This window comes from Heteronotia binoei, chromosome 17, assembly GCF_032191835.1.
Source record: "Heteronotia binoei isolate CCM8104 ecotype False Entrance Well chromosome 17, APGP_CSIRO_Hbin_v1, whole genome shotgun sequence".
NCBI lineage: Eukaryota > Metazoa > Chordata > Lepidosauria > Squamata > Gekkonidae > Heteronotia > Heteronotia binoei.
The window spans coordinates 12,463,616-12,480,893 of record NC_083239.1 but is presented as its reverse complement, the minus strand read 5'-3'; the positions used below and the strand labels follow the sequence as shown (position 1 = coordinate 12,480,893).

General features: G+C 44.4%; 1 protein-coding gene across 1 annotated transcript in view; it reads right to left on the bottom strand.

The window, feature by feature from the left end:
- Window positions 1-458: 458 nt before the first annotated feature.
- Window positions 459-17,278, bottom strand: part of FUCA1 (alpha-L-fucosidase 1) — a 31,620-nt gene continuing 14,800 nt past the window's right edge. The window contains exons 2-8 of the mRNA XM_060258119.1: window positions 14,617-14,751; window positions 14,357-14,494; window positions 11,509-11,614; window positions 9,720-9,920; window positions 8,054-8,244; window positions 5,983-6,082; window positions 459-2,823 (exon numbers count right to left, since the gene is read on the bottom strand). Coding sequence (XP_060114102.1) covers window positions 2,683-2,823; window positions 5,983-6,082; window positions 8,054-8,244; window positions 9,720-9,920; window positions 11,509-11,614; window positions 14,357-14,494; window positions 14,617-14,751 — 1,012 coding nt within the window. The 3' untranslated portion in view covers window positions 459-2,682. The remainder of the gene's footprint in view (window positions 2,824-5,982; window positions 6,083-8,053; window positions 8,245-9,719; window positions 9,921-11,508; window positions 11,615-14,356; window positions 14,495-14,616; window positions 14,752-17,278) is intronic.

The window sequence follows — 17,278 nt, the reverse complement described above, 5'->3', positions numbered from 1 at the left end:
CAGGATGAATCTAGCCTAATGATAAATTTCAGGACCAAGCCTGGCCAGCCATTCGGGGAGTTTTGTGAATGGAATGCCAAGTATATTCACATGCCAGGTATAAAGGCCCTCCACTTGGACTTACCCACAGCATGAAGTTTTAAATCCTGTTGGGGAACACAGCTGCCCCAACAGGGCAAAAAGCTGCTTTGCAGGAAGTGTCATTTCAGAAAGCAGGCGTTAGGCAGGGGAGACTTAAACCATCTCCCCCACCTCACCTCGTCCCACTCTGAATGAGGCAGCAGCATGACTGACACTTTAAAAAAAAAATGCTGTGAGCCCTGCTTTCCCGTGTCTTGCCAGTTTTGACTCTCACACCGAGAATCCCCGCACCATTATTCTTTATCTTTCCCCAGTTCCCATCCATAGCTAGTATTTACCCACCTGTTGACCAGCCTTGTATTCAGATCAACACCATATTTACCTCAGTTTAATCATTTTTTATTTTAACAAATTACATTTGAAGTCACATGAAAAAACAGAAAAAGCCCCATGATTAATACATCATGAATGGCCCAATCAAATGGGCATTCTCAAATACAACAGTTCAAACATTGTAAAATGCGTATGCCAGGGCTTTTTTTCTGGAAAGAGGTGTCTGAACTCTCAAGAAGGTAATGGAGAAACACATGAATGCCTCTCGTGAACCTTTAAACTTTTTTTTTTTTTGGAGAATTTTGTTTCCACAAAGAGATTCCAGAACTCTGTTCCACCACATTCCCCCAGGAAAAAAAGCCCTAGTATATATACACACACACACAAAGGCACGTGTGTATGAATGTCCCCTCTCTCCACACCTCAATGTATCTTACATTCTTATGTGCAGAGCTAAGTGTTCCTTTGAGGCAGCTCTTAGAAACCATGCAATGATCCAGTCTCAGCACTGCTTTCCTTCTGACTCTGCACTAAACTATTCAAGTAGTCCAGCTGTTCTAGCTGCTGAGCGACTAAAGCACAACCCTTTAGTTGCACAGCCATCTCTGGACTGAGCCAGGTTAGTGGCATGGCTCCTGTTCCCTTGTCCCTGGCTAGGAAGGAAAGATATTGCACCACATTAAGCAAAGGACCGCTCCATACCCTTTGCAACATCCGTGTTTGAGGCCAATACCTCTGACAGTTCAAAATCCAGTGAGAGCCATTACTGTATTTGCACCAGACAAAATAGAGCCACATACTAGGTAAGAATCATTGGGCTGGCCCAGTTTAAGAAGGAAGTGGGATCCCTCAGCTACAAGTGTTTTGACCAAGCAACCACATATCCCTTTTTACTTGGGATAGCTTCTGCTCTGAGAGCACAAAAGTATTTCTCCACGGCATGAGGTCAAGAATACTGAAATCTTACTTTCGGCACAGTCAGGCTTCTAAATGTATTCAAAGCGGAGGCTGAAGTCCCTCTCTTAAATAAGAGCCAGAACCATAATACAACAACATGAGCTACCCAGAACTTCTGAGGGGAGCTTCCCTTCCTTCCTTGTTCAGGTGCACAAAAGCATAAACAAGATAAATAGCACAGCGAACCAGCCCTATGTAGGGCCTGAACAAAATTATTCAATGTTATGTAACTTTCTACTTATTAGTTGTTGTAAACCTACTCCTAGATTCTCATTCCAAGAATCATTCTGGTTGCTAATTCACCTTGTCCCGAAAGTCAACTTTAACACACTTCCAGAATCTTGGAACCAAGATGTTTGCATCATACACTTATTGCTTTCAATGAATAAAGTTTGTTCCCCCTGAGGGAAATATGGAGTAATGGCTCACTATCCGTGACTCTGTGTGCCCTTCCATCATCAAACCTGGCCTGTTTGAAGGTTTGACTTCAGCACCTTGAAGCATTAATGCAATCATGTTAATCTTCTAAATTGAAAACAAGAAATCTGTCATTTTAGCTAGATTGTGGCTCAAATGTCTAAGCTGATTTTTTTTTCCCCAGTTGGCTGCTGGAAAAAAATTGCAATGGAGATGTGAGTTCCTCTGCAATTCTGCCCAGCTGCTGTTTAAAATTTTATTTCATCCTTCACAATAACTTGAGTAGCAACAGTTATCTTACAAAGGAATTTCAAAGGGAGGTTAGAGAGACTGCTGAATTGCAACTGATAACGAAGCTCACGACAATACATCCACCTGGACTGAATCAAGACGTAGGTTTCCTGTCTCGTTACCAATGCTGATTTCTTCACATCTACTGATTTCAATGAAATCAATGCTGATTTCTTCACATCTGCATGCCACATCTGATACAATCACGCCTTCTATTGCCATTTGGCTTCTGAAATCTCTCCACTTTCCAATACATTCTAGCTGTATCTGAAGAAGTGTGCACTGGCCCATGAGAGCTCAGACCCTGCCACAGATTTTGTTAGTCTTTAAGGTGCTATTGGACTCTTATTCTTTTCTAATAACTTGAGTGTTATTTCCCTGAGAAGGCACTGTGGATGGTCCCCATTCCACACAACTCCAGCATAGCACATTTACACCACAGCAACAGTAATCCTATTCTTTAGTGCACTGCTATTAAAAAGCAGTATTTGAGTATTACTAATTTGGCAAAAGTTTAATTTTATTTAACTGCAGATCGCTCTAAATCTGTTCGTGCCACTAATCACAGTGGCTTTTGTGTTTCATAGAGAAAAGAAGGTTCCTTTATTCCACTCCAACTAATTTGAGAGTCCAGGCATACTGCAGTGGGAGAATGGAAGGGATTGTAGATGGCAGTGTGACGTGCAATCCTTCATCTGGAACCACATGCCACTTCAAAGACTCAGCGAATCCCAACATGGTCACCTATAAAGAGGAAAACAGGAATTGCTAGACTGTTGATTTAAGCAAAAAGATCTATCCACTTGGTTCCTAGAGCACGCAATAATCAGAGAGAGTGCAGAGGACTCTCAAACCGGCTGACAACACATCCTCATGGTCTGTGTACATGCCCAGGTACTCCTGATTGTGAACTCCTGGGATCACACCCGTTGTGGCAGTTGCATGTTCACCATGCTGCATGAGCACACTGGTTCATGTAATCCGAACCTCCACATAGTTCCCACTGGATCATGAATGGGCTGGTGACACCATGTGCTCACAGAACCACTGCATGAAGGCTATAAATTGCATCAGGTGTGTTAATACCATCTGACATTAGGGCATCAGCATTTCACAAAATGATTCCTGGCCCCCCTTTGCTGGATCCTTGGGGGAGGAGGGAAGTACGAGAACAGCAGCCTCTTATGAAGATAAGATGCCCATGGGATCAAGGGTTAGGATTCTTCTGAGAGATTACAAATTGTCCTGTCAAACTTCCAATGGTATCAGTGCTTAAACCAGTGTGACAAAATCCCTTTATTAATCTGCAAGTTTCCTAAAAAAAGGGTTATGAAGGCATCACAAACAAAAAGGGGGTGGGAATTTAGCTTCTCTAACTGTATGCTACGGACAGTTGGCAAGCCCCTACTTCTTTGCCCAATGAGCCCAGGAACTATGGCTAGTGTGACTTATCAGGTACTGAAAAGACAAAAAACTGCATCTGTATCCACCTCAAGGAGGGAACATAATCCAAATGTCTAGACAGAGTCCTGTTCTGGGAATAGTAAAAACGCAAAAGGGAGACCACTTTTGCTTGGTAGAGTGAACTAAATTGAAAATAGAAGCGTATGAAGATGTGAATTTTAAAGCCATTTTCAGAGTCTGCCTCAATAGATACTTAGCCTGGATATAACAGGAACATGTGGGGAAATATCCAGGACCCATGGCAAGTAAATGGAGAAGCAGCTTTGACAGACGCAATGAAGCAGGAACTTTTCCTTGATTTTGTAGATTTTGGTGGGTTTCAAAGTGGCAATTTGAAAGGGGAAATGGGAAGGTGCAAGGATGAGGGAGAAAAAGGAAGATTTCACAAGCTCCTGTTGGAAGCCCAGCAGGAAACACCCCCCACCCCACCCTTACAAATGCATTCTTTTCACTCTTCTGGGGCAGACCTCATGCTGACAGAGCAGCAGCTACAAGATCACAAAATCCGCAACTTTGAAGTGTACATACAGGAACAACACACCTGGAAATGGGAAAGGGCCTGGCCCCTTGGTTGGTGGGCAACCTTGATGGCTCATTTTCCTTTGAAGGTTGCCGCTGTGGGGAAGAACTATTGGCCCTTTTCACATTATTGTTCTAAAATGGATGTTATTCGTCGTTGGCCTGATTTTGAGTAAAGCGATAAAGGGACAGGAGTTTCATACAGCGAATTTCCGTCAGTTAACAAGCCGTCTCTGAAGCGCTATGGTCATTTCAAACAGTGCCGCTCTCGGCCCCCCTTTTCATTGCATGATCTTCCTTGGACTTCAAAAAAAAAAATTCTAAGTTGACTATGGAGTCAATGCATCTCAAAGGTGCTGTTATAGCACTGAAAAACTATATTGGTTTAGTGCTATAGTGCTCAACTTATTGTCAGAACTTGTAACTTTACCTATCTGCTTAGCAAGAGTTATATACTGTTAGCCCAACTGACTCCATGTTAGAAACGTTTACTAACCCTGTAACTTTGCACTTCAAACAAATACTAACCACTGAAGGGTGACTGATAACCGCTGGCAAACATCTGCACATACCCTTTGAAGCTGGCAAGCCAGAGCAAGACAGCGGGGTTCCTTCCTCCTTGATGGGAGATAAGAGGCCTGGGAACAGACAACTGTCTCTCTGAGTGTGAGAAGGGATTTATTGTTTTATGTTACCAATGTATAAGAATGCACCGATGGCCTTGGAAGCCATCAGAGTCAACTTGCCTTCTCCATGAACAAGAGTTCTCAAATAAACGGATTAATTTTTGAAACAAAGTGATGCGTTTCTTTTGAAGTTCCCAGTTCTGACACTTATAACCCAGGAACTAAAAGTCCAAGGAAGACTGTGTACCAAAAAATGGTGGTGGCGAGGAAGCAGCATTGTAGGAAGCACTATGGACATTTACAGCACACCACAGTGATACAGAAGCACAACGGGGGGTTAGAAAACAGAAGAAAGTAGTTTCTCTCAAAAGTGGCTCAATCATGCTGACCTGACGCAAGCGGGTTGTATGAACAGGTAAATAAATTCCACTGGCAGTTAATTACTAAAACATCTGTCTGAAATGACAGGGCAAAAAAATCACTAACCTAATTAGTAATTACTAATTCAGAATACAAAGGCAATCTGAAAAGGGCCATAGTTCACTCTGTCTATATGACGTCTCAGATTCCATCTCTGGCACTAAATGATCTCAGTGAGTCAGAATATGCCAGCTCCAAACACTTTTCTGGGACACTGGCTGGGCCAATCCAATCGCCTTCAGAATAAATCTAGTCACCACCAGCTGCAAGTTCCTCCCATGCATTGCATGCAGGGCCAAGGATAAAATGCAGCCACTTTTGGGGGGGGCTGAGAAATGAATACACCTCCTGCAACATCCTTTTTAAAGGCATAATGGGTCACTTACCCTGTTTTCCAGAATACAGGTGATATAAACTATACCACAAGAAGTATGCGAAATGAACACTGGTTTGCATTGCTCATTTCCTTATCGCCCTTAGACATTAGTGCAACGTTGAACTGTATCAACTAACATTTGGAAGGGGCTGGGGTCCAAATTTGGCCTTCATTTATACTCCACCTTTTCCTCCAATGGGGACACAAAGTGGCTGACATTATTATCTTCTTCTTACACTCACAACAGCCCTGTGAGGTAGGTTTGGCTGAGAGTGTGTGCTGGACCAATGATCTAACTAGGCATAATGGAGCTTCATGTGTTGACTTCTTAAACTCTGGTTGTCACTTTAGCAAATGCTGCCTGCAGATTTTTCAAGTTCTGTTTCCTGCTGTAAGTGCGCCCTAAAACACACATACACACAACAGCAGAGAACATCAGGATTTTCCAGATGCCCGGCAAGATTTCTCCTAGAGAATCTCTGTTCCAAGCCTCCTTACGTGCATGCTTGCTGTTGTGTCTGGCGATGGAAGAATCAATATACTCTCTTCTGGCCAAGTAAAAAAGATAGCATAAACTGTAGCTCCTTTTGAAGTGTACCTGGGAAAGAATACAAGGCAAGGCTGTGAGCTGCAGCATGGAAATACTGAAGCAGACACACAAAATCCATCTTTCATGAGAGCACCACATCCAGCCTGTCCCTTAAGAACATAAGAGAAGCCATGTTGGATCAGGCCAACGGCCCATCAAGTCCAACACTCTGTGTCACACAGTGGCAAAAAGTTTTATATACACACATACACTGTGGCTAATAGCCACTGATGGACCTGTGCTCCATATATTTATCTAAACCCTTCTTGAAGGTGGCTATACTTGTGGCCGTCACCACCTCCTGTGGCAGTGAATTCCACATGTTAATCACCCTTTGGGTGAAGAAGTACTTCCTTTTATCTGTTTTAACCTGTCTGCTCAGCAATTTCATCAAATGCCCACGAGTTCTTGTATTGTGAGAAAGGGAGAAAAGTACTTCTTTCTCTACTTGCTGAATCTGGCCGTGGTTGAAGGCTAGCCCTGGGCCCTTTTGCCACACTTTCTCATATCTGGGGTCCAGCCAGCCAGGAGTGATGAAAGCCTCAAAGTTCACCCTTACACACACCCTACAAGAGCAAACATTGCATTACAATCCGTCCTTGTTTTTTCATCTGCTGCCGTCAACAACACAAAGGTAGCTCATGTATCTCTTACAAAAGCTCGCGCAAAACTTTCCATTTATTGCTTTTATAGAGTTACTCTCATTTTCTAAGCTTCTGATGTTTTTCTAAGTAGTTGTTCTCATCCCTTCTCTAACTCAGGGTTCACCGTATCTCTACCCTATGGCTGGTTTACGGGTTGGATTTGACTCTCACAGCACAGCATAATTTTTTAAAAAAGTAAAGCAAATGACAAGTTTAAAAATTGTTTTTAAAAGTTTAAAGGCAAACTGGTCAGCTATTTCTGGTTTCAGAAGTGGTCTCCATGCTCACATCCTCTCAACAATGTCCCAGTGCCGCAGGGGGAATGCACTGGGAAATTTTAACAGGACACCTCCAGAGGCCTTGTGCTTTGAACAAGACAGCAGCCAATGAACTGCACTGCCACCCTACAAGTTGCTTGTACTTGACAGTGCTATGTGCCTTCACCACAGCAAAGTTCCTTATACTTCCTTACATGTGTTGAAACTTGTGCAACCTTTTGGGGAAAAGGTTTCTCCTACAAACCACCCTAGCAATATCAAACTTGGCTAATCAAGAGTTTACTGATGTACTTCACTGGGTATTCGTTCATTCCTGCTTCTGCACAGGAGATGACAGTCAGGAACAAAAATCATTTTGCACAAGTGTGCTCATTTCTGAATTGACAAGGGACAACTTGCTCCCATATAAGCCTGCCTGACCTTCTGCAGACTCCGCTGAGGGGGGGTGGGTCTTCCAAAGGTCAGGTCCTTTCTTTAGTGGCACCTTGACTTGTGGAGCTCCCTCCCCACAGTTGCCCATCTGGTGTCTATTCTCTAGTTCTAGGTTCCAAGACCAGACATTTTATTTGATCAGGAAGACTGTGTGTGTGTGTGTTTGTATGGATACCAATTTTAGCAATTTGATATGTTAACTGCTTTTTTAAAAAGCACTGAAACCATCTCAAAAAGCTCTGCTTAAGATGCATGGCATAATTTTACAAAATAAAAATAGGTTCCTCCTGTAGTCAAAACTCTATGTAATCCTTTTCAAACAACAATGTGTTGCAGCACCAATCAACACACATTCTAAATGAATCTGAAGAAGAGGGCCTGTACACAAAAGCACATCCCTTTAATAAACCTTTGTGGATCTTGAAGGTGCCAATGGACTCAAAATTTGTTCTACTGCTTCAGACCAACTGGGCTGCCCACCTGAATTTGCTCATTCTAAATGTGCATGAAAGCTGTCTCAGAGCCCACAAAGTGATTTCTCCTAATGCCATCTTTTCTTACATGAACTCTGCAGCCAACCCACATTCTAAGAACAAGCAGACTGCTGGGATTAGGTTTTATCATACCGTATCATGGCGGTACCATTCTCCTTCTGGACTCTCCAGGGCTTTGATTCATAAATAGCCTCCCCATTAATGTCCAGCCACTTCCCAAGTGCCAACAGCCTCTCTTGGAAGACTGGAGCAATCACTCCTTCTTTGGTGGGGCCAATGTTGAGAAGGTAATTTCCTCCATAGCTGACAGTGTTCACAAGCTCCTGTGGGCAAGGTATGAACAGAACAAAATATTTTAGGACAAGAAGAGAATTTTAACACTGGAATATTCTATATGAGCTATCCAGTCCAATCACCTACACTGAGAAATGATATCCAATAACAACCCAGACTGACACCTGCTCATCAGAGATTCTGATAGGTGGTTGTTCCACTCCAGCCTTACAGAAATCATTAAGACTTCCCCCTCACCTTGCTGTACCACATACATATACCTATCTTATGTAATTTACTTATTACAAATCTAATTATTTCTTCTTCTTCTTCCAGTTATAAGCCTGCTTTTCTTCCAGCCAAATGAAATTAAATGGATTACAGTCATATAAATCACAGAATGTTTAAAACATCAAACAATTAAAATGGCTTTCAGAAACTTTATACATAACATCCAAATGAGCCCACTGCCCCTTAAGAACCAGCAAACTGCAGAAACGTTGAATGCACTCCAAGGAGCCTTTTTAAAAGTTCATCCCACACCCCTTATGAAAAGTTAGGCAGTGGTTTGCCAAACTGTTTTGAGCATTTAAACCCCTTGCTTTTTGGTTACTTTCTTTGCACTTTATTATCCCTACTTTCCTGGTAAGCTTTAATAAAATAATTAAAAAAAACAATCACTTAATCTTTTGGTCTTCCTGTCACCAAAGGTCAGAGATCTGTCTAAAGGGTCCTCCAATTTAGCAGATTTTTTTAAACTGAAGAAATAAAGCAGGAAGTGCAAAACTTGAGACTAGAAGTTAAATTACCGACTCTCATACAAGCAAGAACAGGGCAAGGAGCAAGCCCCAGAAACTGCAGCAGCAGATATGGAGGTGATCGTTTGGATCTGGAGATGGTTTTACAGGTGGAGTCTTGTGTCAGAGACTCCATCCCATTGCCTATCTCTTGGCCTCCTTGTCCTTTGGTCCAGACACCTGGGCTCATTCAGCCTCTGGTAAAGGTGGCCAAGTGATCCAGCTATGGGACCTAAGTGATCCAGCAATGGATAGAATGGACGTGCCTCTTTCAGCTATTTGCCTGTGCTGGCTGAAATGTCAACTGCCCCATACATTTATCTTAAACCAAGTAATGCCAGCATGTGATGATTATTAGCTTAGCCCCTTCTTAACTCAGCTTAGCCTACACCACTATGAAAGCTTTCTGGGTCACGTATTCTCAACCTAGCCTACCTCACAAAGTTGTTGTTGTGAAGATAAAACAAAGAAAAGAGGAATGATGTTCTGGACCACTTTGGGTCCCCACTGGGCAGCAGCTGAGGTATAACTGAAGTAAAAATTAAAAGAAAACCAGACTGGATTCTAAAAGAATCCAACCCAATCCTTTAAAGTGACATAATCCAGTCACGCATGAAACTCTTGCTCTGGCTGCTAATCCCATCTAGAAATTCTGGCAAAATTCTGTAATTTTTTCACCAAACTGCTAAGTTTTTGTCAACTCATAACTGACATTTCAGTGATCTCACCTGAATTATGCTGGGGGTATCCATGAGTTCATTAACTTGCATGTCGCTCCGATATCCCCATGATTTTCTGTCAATAGAGCTGCACATTTCCCACTTGTGGGTCGGCAGAGTGCCAGGCTTGTATTTATCTTGACAGTTGTAGAACCCTCCATGATGGCAGGAGCAGTTGATGCCCCAGCGATCGTTCACCACCACAGTATCCTAGAAGAGAGCAGAACTGTGGAATTGAAGCCACAGTGCCTTCAGACTTTTAAGGTGGCAAGACTTTGGACTGGAACTGTTCTCACCACCTGGCCTGAAATATTCCCAATAAAGACAGAACAATGTTTTGGGGATGAAGTACTGTGTTACTCTTAATGTCAAAGGACTGAGCAATGAAGTGGCCCTGAAGAACACCCTGGTTTTCACTGGCTCTCCTAGAGCTGGTTCACACATCACGGCCATGCCTTGCCTATAGCACTGGCCACCATCTATTATGTGTTAATGAGCTACCATAGATGGAACCTGTCTCCTCAACACACAGCTTTTTAACATAACTGGTTTTAGCTGCAGAGCAAGCAATGAACATACATTACATATAAACACTCTCAAAGTTGCAAAGACATGTCTGAAGATAATAGGAGGGAAATAAGGATCCATATTTATTTCAACTCTTCACATTTCAAGGACTCCTTCCCTCCAAATGGAGTAATTACTTAATAGGTATATTATGGGGGAGGGAACTGGATTAATATGAACCTGAGCTGAACACCTGATCCTCCACTTTTGCAGGTAACATAAAGGCAGTGTGTGTTTGGTAAACCACTCTCCAATGTGGGAGAAAAGTGGAACAAATAAAAACACACCATAGCATTCACAACTATCTGATAATATGGAAGGTATGTTAAGCCGTCATAATTAGTATTATTAGGGATTAACTCAGTTACTGTGGATGGGCCTATCCTCAAGCTGCTCAGGAATTTAATAAAAGAACAGTGATGTTCCTTGATCACTCTGTCATCAACCCTGGGACTTTGATACCCAGAATTTGAGAACACAATATCCTCCAACCAGAGATGGGACAGAGAAACAGCCTGAAGCCAGCTGTGCAATTTATATCTAGAGCAGGGAGTGATTTTAAGAAGAGTCAGTTAAAGGGGAGTTAGTCTTGGAACTTGCTACTGAGGATCTAAGACAGGGTGACCAGCTTGTTGGGAATATTATTGCTTCCATTATGCTTTGCTTGTATATACGCAAAAAACAAAACAGATGGCAAAAGACACCACAAGTCTCCAGTGCTTGTCCATCCAAAAGAAGTGAATAACCTTCAGCTCCGCCTGTGAACTTTATTGTTCACCAAAGTGAACACATGACATGCATGTTAGCTGCAGGCCTCCTACTCAGGATGCATTTCCAACATGACCTTCAGTGCTAATGCATTATGTGTTAAGTCTAAGAAGGATTTCAGACAGTGTGATGTTTGCAAAGCAGGTGAGATGGAAGAGCAAGCAAACTTGACTTTTGGTTCACCACACTTCTTTGTAATGTCCACGGTGGAAACTTGTGCCCACTCTTTTGTGGTCATTTGCACAAGCTATCCCCAGATCAGGACTATCATGCAATTGATCATGGCTGGCCGGGGGGAGGAGGCAAAAATCACTGTGGATGTTATAAACAAGCACAAAACAGACTGCTCCCAATCCCAAAAACAGGAAAACTCAGGCTGATTTTGTCTTAAATACAAGACACAGGAAAATTCCTCAGTTATAACACCTTAATTGGCTGGTAAATATGAAGAGAATTCAGATACCTTTACTGGGCTATCATTGTAAAGCCAGGCAAGGAAGGAGGTAGAGTTCCAGTATGTGTCCGGAGCCTCCCATTCTCCATCGGACCAAATGATATCAGGCTTGTATCTAAACAGCAGATTTTAAAAGCTTGAAATTCGAGGCCTGGGATTTGCTGAGTCCTGCCACAACGTCACCCCATGGGTTATCAAACAGTACAAACTTCATTAAATTTCTCCACCTCATCAATCAGGAGCCAAACCAGGCCCATAGAAGAAGATATTGGATTTATATCCCGCCGTCCACTCCGAAGAGTCTCAGAGCGGCTCACAATCTCCTTTCCCTTCCTCCCCCACAACAGACACCCTGTGAGGTGGGTGGGGCTGGAGAGGGCTCTCACAGCAGCTGCCCTTTCAAGGACAACCTCTGCCAGAGCTATGGCTGACCCAAGGCCATGCTAGCAGGTGCAAGTGGAGGAGTGGGGAATCAAACCCGGTTCTCCCAGATAAGAGTCTGCACACTTAACCACTACACCAAACTGGCTCTCCAACACCAAACTGGCTCTCCATAGCCATGGAGGGGCCTGTGGAGGCCCTGCCCCCAACTTTTGGGTGGGCCTTCCCAACTCGGGCCCCCAACCAGTGGCCTTTGCTCCCTGGCACCAAGGCCTCCTCCCTTCCCATGATCCAAATTGCATAGGAGAGGCGGCAGGAGCAACCCCCGGCCTCCATGCATGATTTAAGGGCCCTACTGACCAGTTGGTCAGTGTGGCATATAAATTGCATGGGGAGGCATGCAGGAGCTCAAACATTGCAGAGGGACGGTGGCTCAGTGGTAGAGCATCTGCTTGGGAAGCAGAAGGTCCCAGGTTCAATCCCCGGCATCGCCAACTAAAAAGGGTCCAGGCAAGTAGGCGTGAAAGACCTCAGCTGGAGACCCTGGAGAGCAGGGGAGGGACGGTGGCTCAGTGGTAGAGCATCTGCTTGGGAAGCAGAAGGTCCCAGGTTCAATCCCTGGCATCTCCAAAAAAGGGTCCAGGCAAATAGGCGTGAAAAACCTCAGCTTGAGACCCTGGAGAGCCGCTGCCAGTCTGAGTAGACAATACTGACTTCGATGGACCAAGGAGGGTCTGATTCAGTAGAAGGCAGCTTCATATGTTCATGAGCGTCTGCCGGCTCTCCAATTGCAATTTGAATTGCTGGCAGGGGTGGCCCTCAAGCCTCGACAGCGGAGGAGAACAAAGCCTTCCCTCTGCACCTCCACCACAGCTTGAAGGCCACACCCTCCGGGGATTCAAATTGCACCGGAGAGCCAGCAGAAGCAGCCACATGCCTCCCCCGTGTGATTTTAAGACCCTGCTGACCACTGGTTGGTGGAGTCCTTAAATGGTACAGGGAGACCAGTGGCTGCTTCTACCGGTCCACATGATTTGAATTGCCAGTGGGCAGCTCTCTAGCCACAGCAGAAGCTACAGCTGGGAGGGAAAGCATAGAATTTTTAGGTGGGAGAGGACCTGTTAAAAATTCATGCGCTCCTTGATTTTTTTAAAAGCCCCCCCCCTTAAAAAATCCTAGCTACACCCGAGTCAACTAGCATCAATTTTTGCTACGCAAGATTTATTTATTTATTTCATTTACACCCTGACTTACTCTGCAGTGGGGACCTAAAGTAGCTTCTCCACTCCCCCATTTTATCCCCACAACCACCACCCTATGAGGTAAGCTAGGCTGAGAGTGTGCGACTAGGGTAAGGTGACCCAACAAGTTTCTATGGCAAAGTGGGGCTCTGAACCTGGGTCTCCCAGATCCTAGTCTGATATCTGACCGCCACACCACAGTGGCTCACTACGGCCAACCTCTAGTCTTCATCTACAGGGTTTCTAAACACGACAGTCACCACCACAAAACTTAAGGAACTACAAAGGAACAAAACAAGTTTCACCCTCCAGATGCTTTCAGCTCCTTTTCAAGAAAAACCAAAATAATCCCAGTAAATTGCAGATTTAAGTACAGGGATGTTGCCGGTTGCAAGCTGCTTAATCATGTATCTTCAAGCTATTTTTCATGAAAGATCACGTGCACCCTGCTTTTTCTCATGAATTTACTCAGGGCTTTTTTTATAGCAGTAACTCCTTTGCATATTAGGCCACATACTCCTGATATAGCCAATCCTCCAAGAGCTTACAGGGCTCTTAGTGCAGGGCCTACTGTACGCTCCAGGAGGATTGATACAGCAGGGGTGTATGGCCTAATATGCAAAGGAGTTCCTGCTACAAAAAAGCCCTGCATTTACTTTTTTATTTGATTTTTATTCCACCCTACTCTGCAAGCAGGCTCAGGGCAGCTCACAACATGCAAGTATAATAATTTTAAAATTTTAAAACATAATATGATAAAAGATTTAAAATGTAATCCTATACTTCAATTACAAGATAGTGATGATGCAATTAAAGTGCTTTCAGAAAAATTCAGCCTTTGTATGTGCACCAAATCTATGGGTTTTTGACAAGTGGCAGGTATCTCTTTAATAGGAAGCGGAAGTTATCCTTCTTGGAGAAAAAAACAGCGTGGGGGGCTATATAAAGCAGAAAAATGGCTGGCAAAGAAACAATTTAAAAAGTAGATGCCATATCACTGTTAAAAGGTACAACCTATCACAGTTTGCAACTGAATAGTAACATCTAATCCAGACAACAGTATCAAAACAGAGGATGACATCTGGCATCGAAAGAAAAAAAAGCAGTTGGGGTGAGGATCTTCTAACAGCCAGATCTGAGCATGCTTACCTGGACCCCCTCCCCCCCCCCCCCCGCCGTGTTCCCTAGTATGTGTGCCCAGTGGTACTGCAGTCTCTTAAGTTTTTTGCTCTTACCTTGTAACGAGGTCATAAAGCTCTGGTAGTGTTTTCTCTAAGACAAAATACTGGGTCTTGAAACCAGCTTTTTTGTCTGCTAAGTAGAGTGGATTAAACCACTCATACAAGGAATGGTAGAGCCCATAGTGTATATTCCTAAAAAACATTAGCACAAAGGGGGAGGGGAAGCATCATATGAGAACAATTTGTCAGATCAGCCCCTTGCACAATCATTTCATGCACCAGCCCTTGCCCCACACCCATTTTAACTCACTTACCTATCTCTGAGGGCTGTCCCCAGTTCTCCCACCAAGTCTCGATGCGGTCCTGTATCTACAGAGTTCCAGTTCCAGGACACAGAGGACCCCCAGTTTGTGAAGCCTTCATGATGCTTTGAAGTCAGCACCACATACCTGGGAGAAAAGACGATATGGGAGCAACAGGGAAGAAAACTCACCTGAAATATCACTCCTCACCTGCAAGCTAACTGGGCGGGGTGTGTGTGTGTGTGTGTGTGTGTGGCAAGGACCTTCCTGTGTTGTATGTTAGTACTTGCTTGTTGATACACACATATAATATACAAAATTAAACCTTTACTTTGGAATACATGCAGCAAAGCTGCCTTCTTGGTTAATGCACACTAACAATCTACCCCCCCACCCCCACCCCATGACTCAGGAACAAGACCTCGGTCTTGGATGGATTTAATTTCAGCCAGCTCTGCTGCAATCAGCCTGCCATGGCTCCTAACGCCCTATCCAAAATATTTGAACCCAAGTCTGGCTGGCTGTCCATTAACAGACAAAGCCGGGAGTCTTCTACATACTGGCGACAACCCACACCAAACCCCCAGATTAACTGGAAAAGGAGGCGCATGTTGATGTTAAATAACATCGGGGAGAGAACTGCCCCCTGTGGGACACCACAAACCGGTGGGAATCACGGTAAGATCCTCTCCCCAAGTGCCATCCTCTGTCCCTGACCTTGGAGAAAGGAGGACAGCCAGGACTTTTTTTTCTGCTGGAGCCCACAAGAGCAGAGCTACACCTGGTCCGGCCAGGGCTACGGCTGGCCTGACCCCACCCCCCACGTGCTCCCAGGCCAGGTGGTGTGGCTTAATATGCAAATGAGCTCCTGCTGGGCTTTTTCTACAAAAAAAAGCACTGAGGACAGCCATTGCAGGACAGCCCCCCGTATTCCCACGTTGGCAAGGCAGTGGGTAAGAAAATCATAGTCGACCATGTCGAATGCTGTTGTAAGATCAAGAAGCAACAGCAACATCAACCCTGTTAGGGAAACTGCTCTCAAAATGAGATTGGGGAATTAGATTGAGAGACAGCTGGCCCTAAAAAGGAATCTTTGTTATCTGTGTATACGAGGCTCAACCGATCAGAGAGTCAATGCTCAATAAAGGACTCTAATTTAATAAAATCAATTGTGGTTTATTTGAAACAATAGTTCTTTCATTCAAGATACAAAATCAATCACACATTCACACAGGTCTAAGAAATATAGAGAGATCGATAGGGGAACATAAAGGAATGGACATACAGGGTAATACTACCTATCGCAGACTCCAAGGGAAGGCTCCGATGGCGACGAATGAGGAAATGGGGGAAAGGTCCCGAAACTGATCAGGAATCGGGGGTGTAACTACACAGCGGGAATGGGGGTTACTGAGTAGAAGGCACACCTGTGGGTAGCTAATCCACAGGTTATATAGAGTCACCTTAGTCCTGAGGGGATGGGAGGTGACTGGGAGTGGTCATGGGAGGTTCTGCTGATGACCACGAAGGCTGGACATCGGCTGGACCAATGGCGAGTCAATGGCGACACCTGATTGGATGTGTGCTTCAACCAATGAACATCACCTTCATCCTGGGCATCCTGGAAACTTCCAGGTTGCGACAGGGCCTGGGGCGGCTCCGCTGGTATCAATGTGGGAATGGTTGGGTGATTGGGAGGAGATGGGATTAACTGGGAAAGGGACAATAGAGAATCAGATATGCACCTAGGTATTCCGGTGTAGACAAAAGGGCTTGGCTGTATCAGGAGAGATCCTTTTTCTTTCTCAACTCTCCGGGGTGAAAACGGTTGTTCAGTAAATTACTGGGCAATCAGGATTAATAGTGGAGCCATTAATCCAATCTTAAACTAGATAGGTTGCTCGCGGGCTAGGAATGACTCAAGGTGTGTACGTGAGGTTCCCACTTAGAAGGAATGAAATCCAACCAGGCAGGAAGATGGCTACATGTGGTGTAAGCGAAACACAGTGGTTTCCATGCTTAGCGCTTCAACACCGTTCGCCTGGATAGCTCCGTTGCGGCGTAGCCTCCTCCTCGCCATGGCGGCTTGCACGCGGTAGCGGGAAAATGTTTGCGTGCGGCTGCAGACACTCTGTGCCCGTCTCAAGCACTTGTATAATTAGTAATAGGTACACGGGAGTCTTACACAGTCCCTGGATAGCCTTGCTCGCATTCACTGGCCAGGCGGATGCAAGCTTACTTCTCCAGGCGCCCTGGCAACCATGTGTGTGACAGAGGGGTCATTTTCTCACAACCTGCCTCAATCCAAGTGTTTCTGGAGGTCATCCATGAAGGGCAACCAGTGTCGTCTCGGTCCATGGCTAGAAAAGAACCGGACTGGAATAGGTCTAGGACTGAGGACACATCCAAATAACTACTGTAATCATCCCAACTGCAAGGATAAAGGGAAAAAATGGCTTGATATGCCAGTAATGTATATCACGAATGTTACAACTTTATGTTTACTGGTAGTAAGGGAGAAAGGCTTCACACATTAACCACAAACACCCAGGGACTAATTTCTGAGAAGATGGCAAAGCTCCAATCCAGCAGACATTGCTGTTAACCACCAATGGACTCATTTCTCAGAAGAGAGATAACAAGGCTTAAACCCACTAGAAATCATACTTTCCAT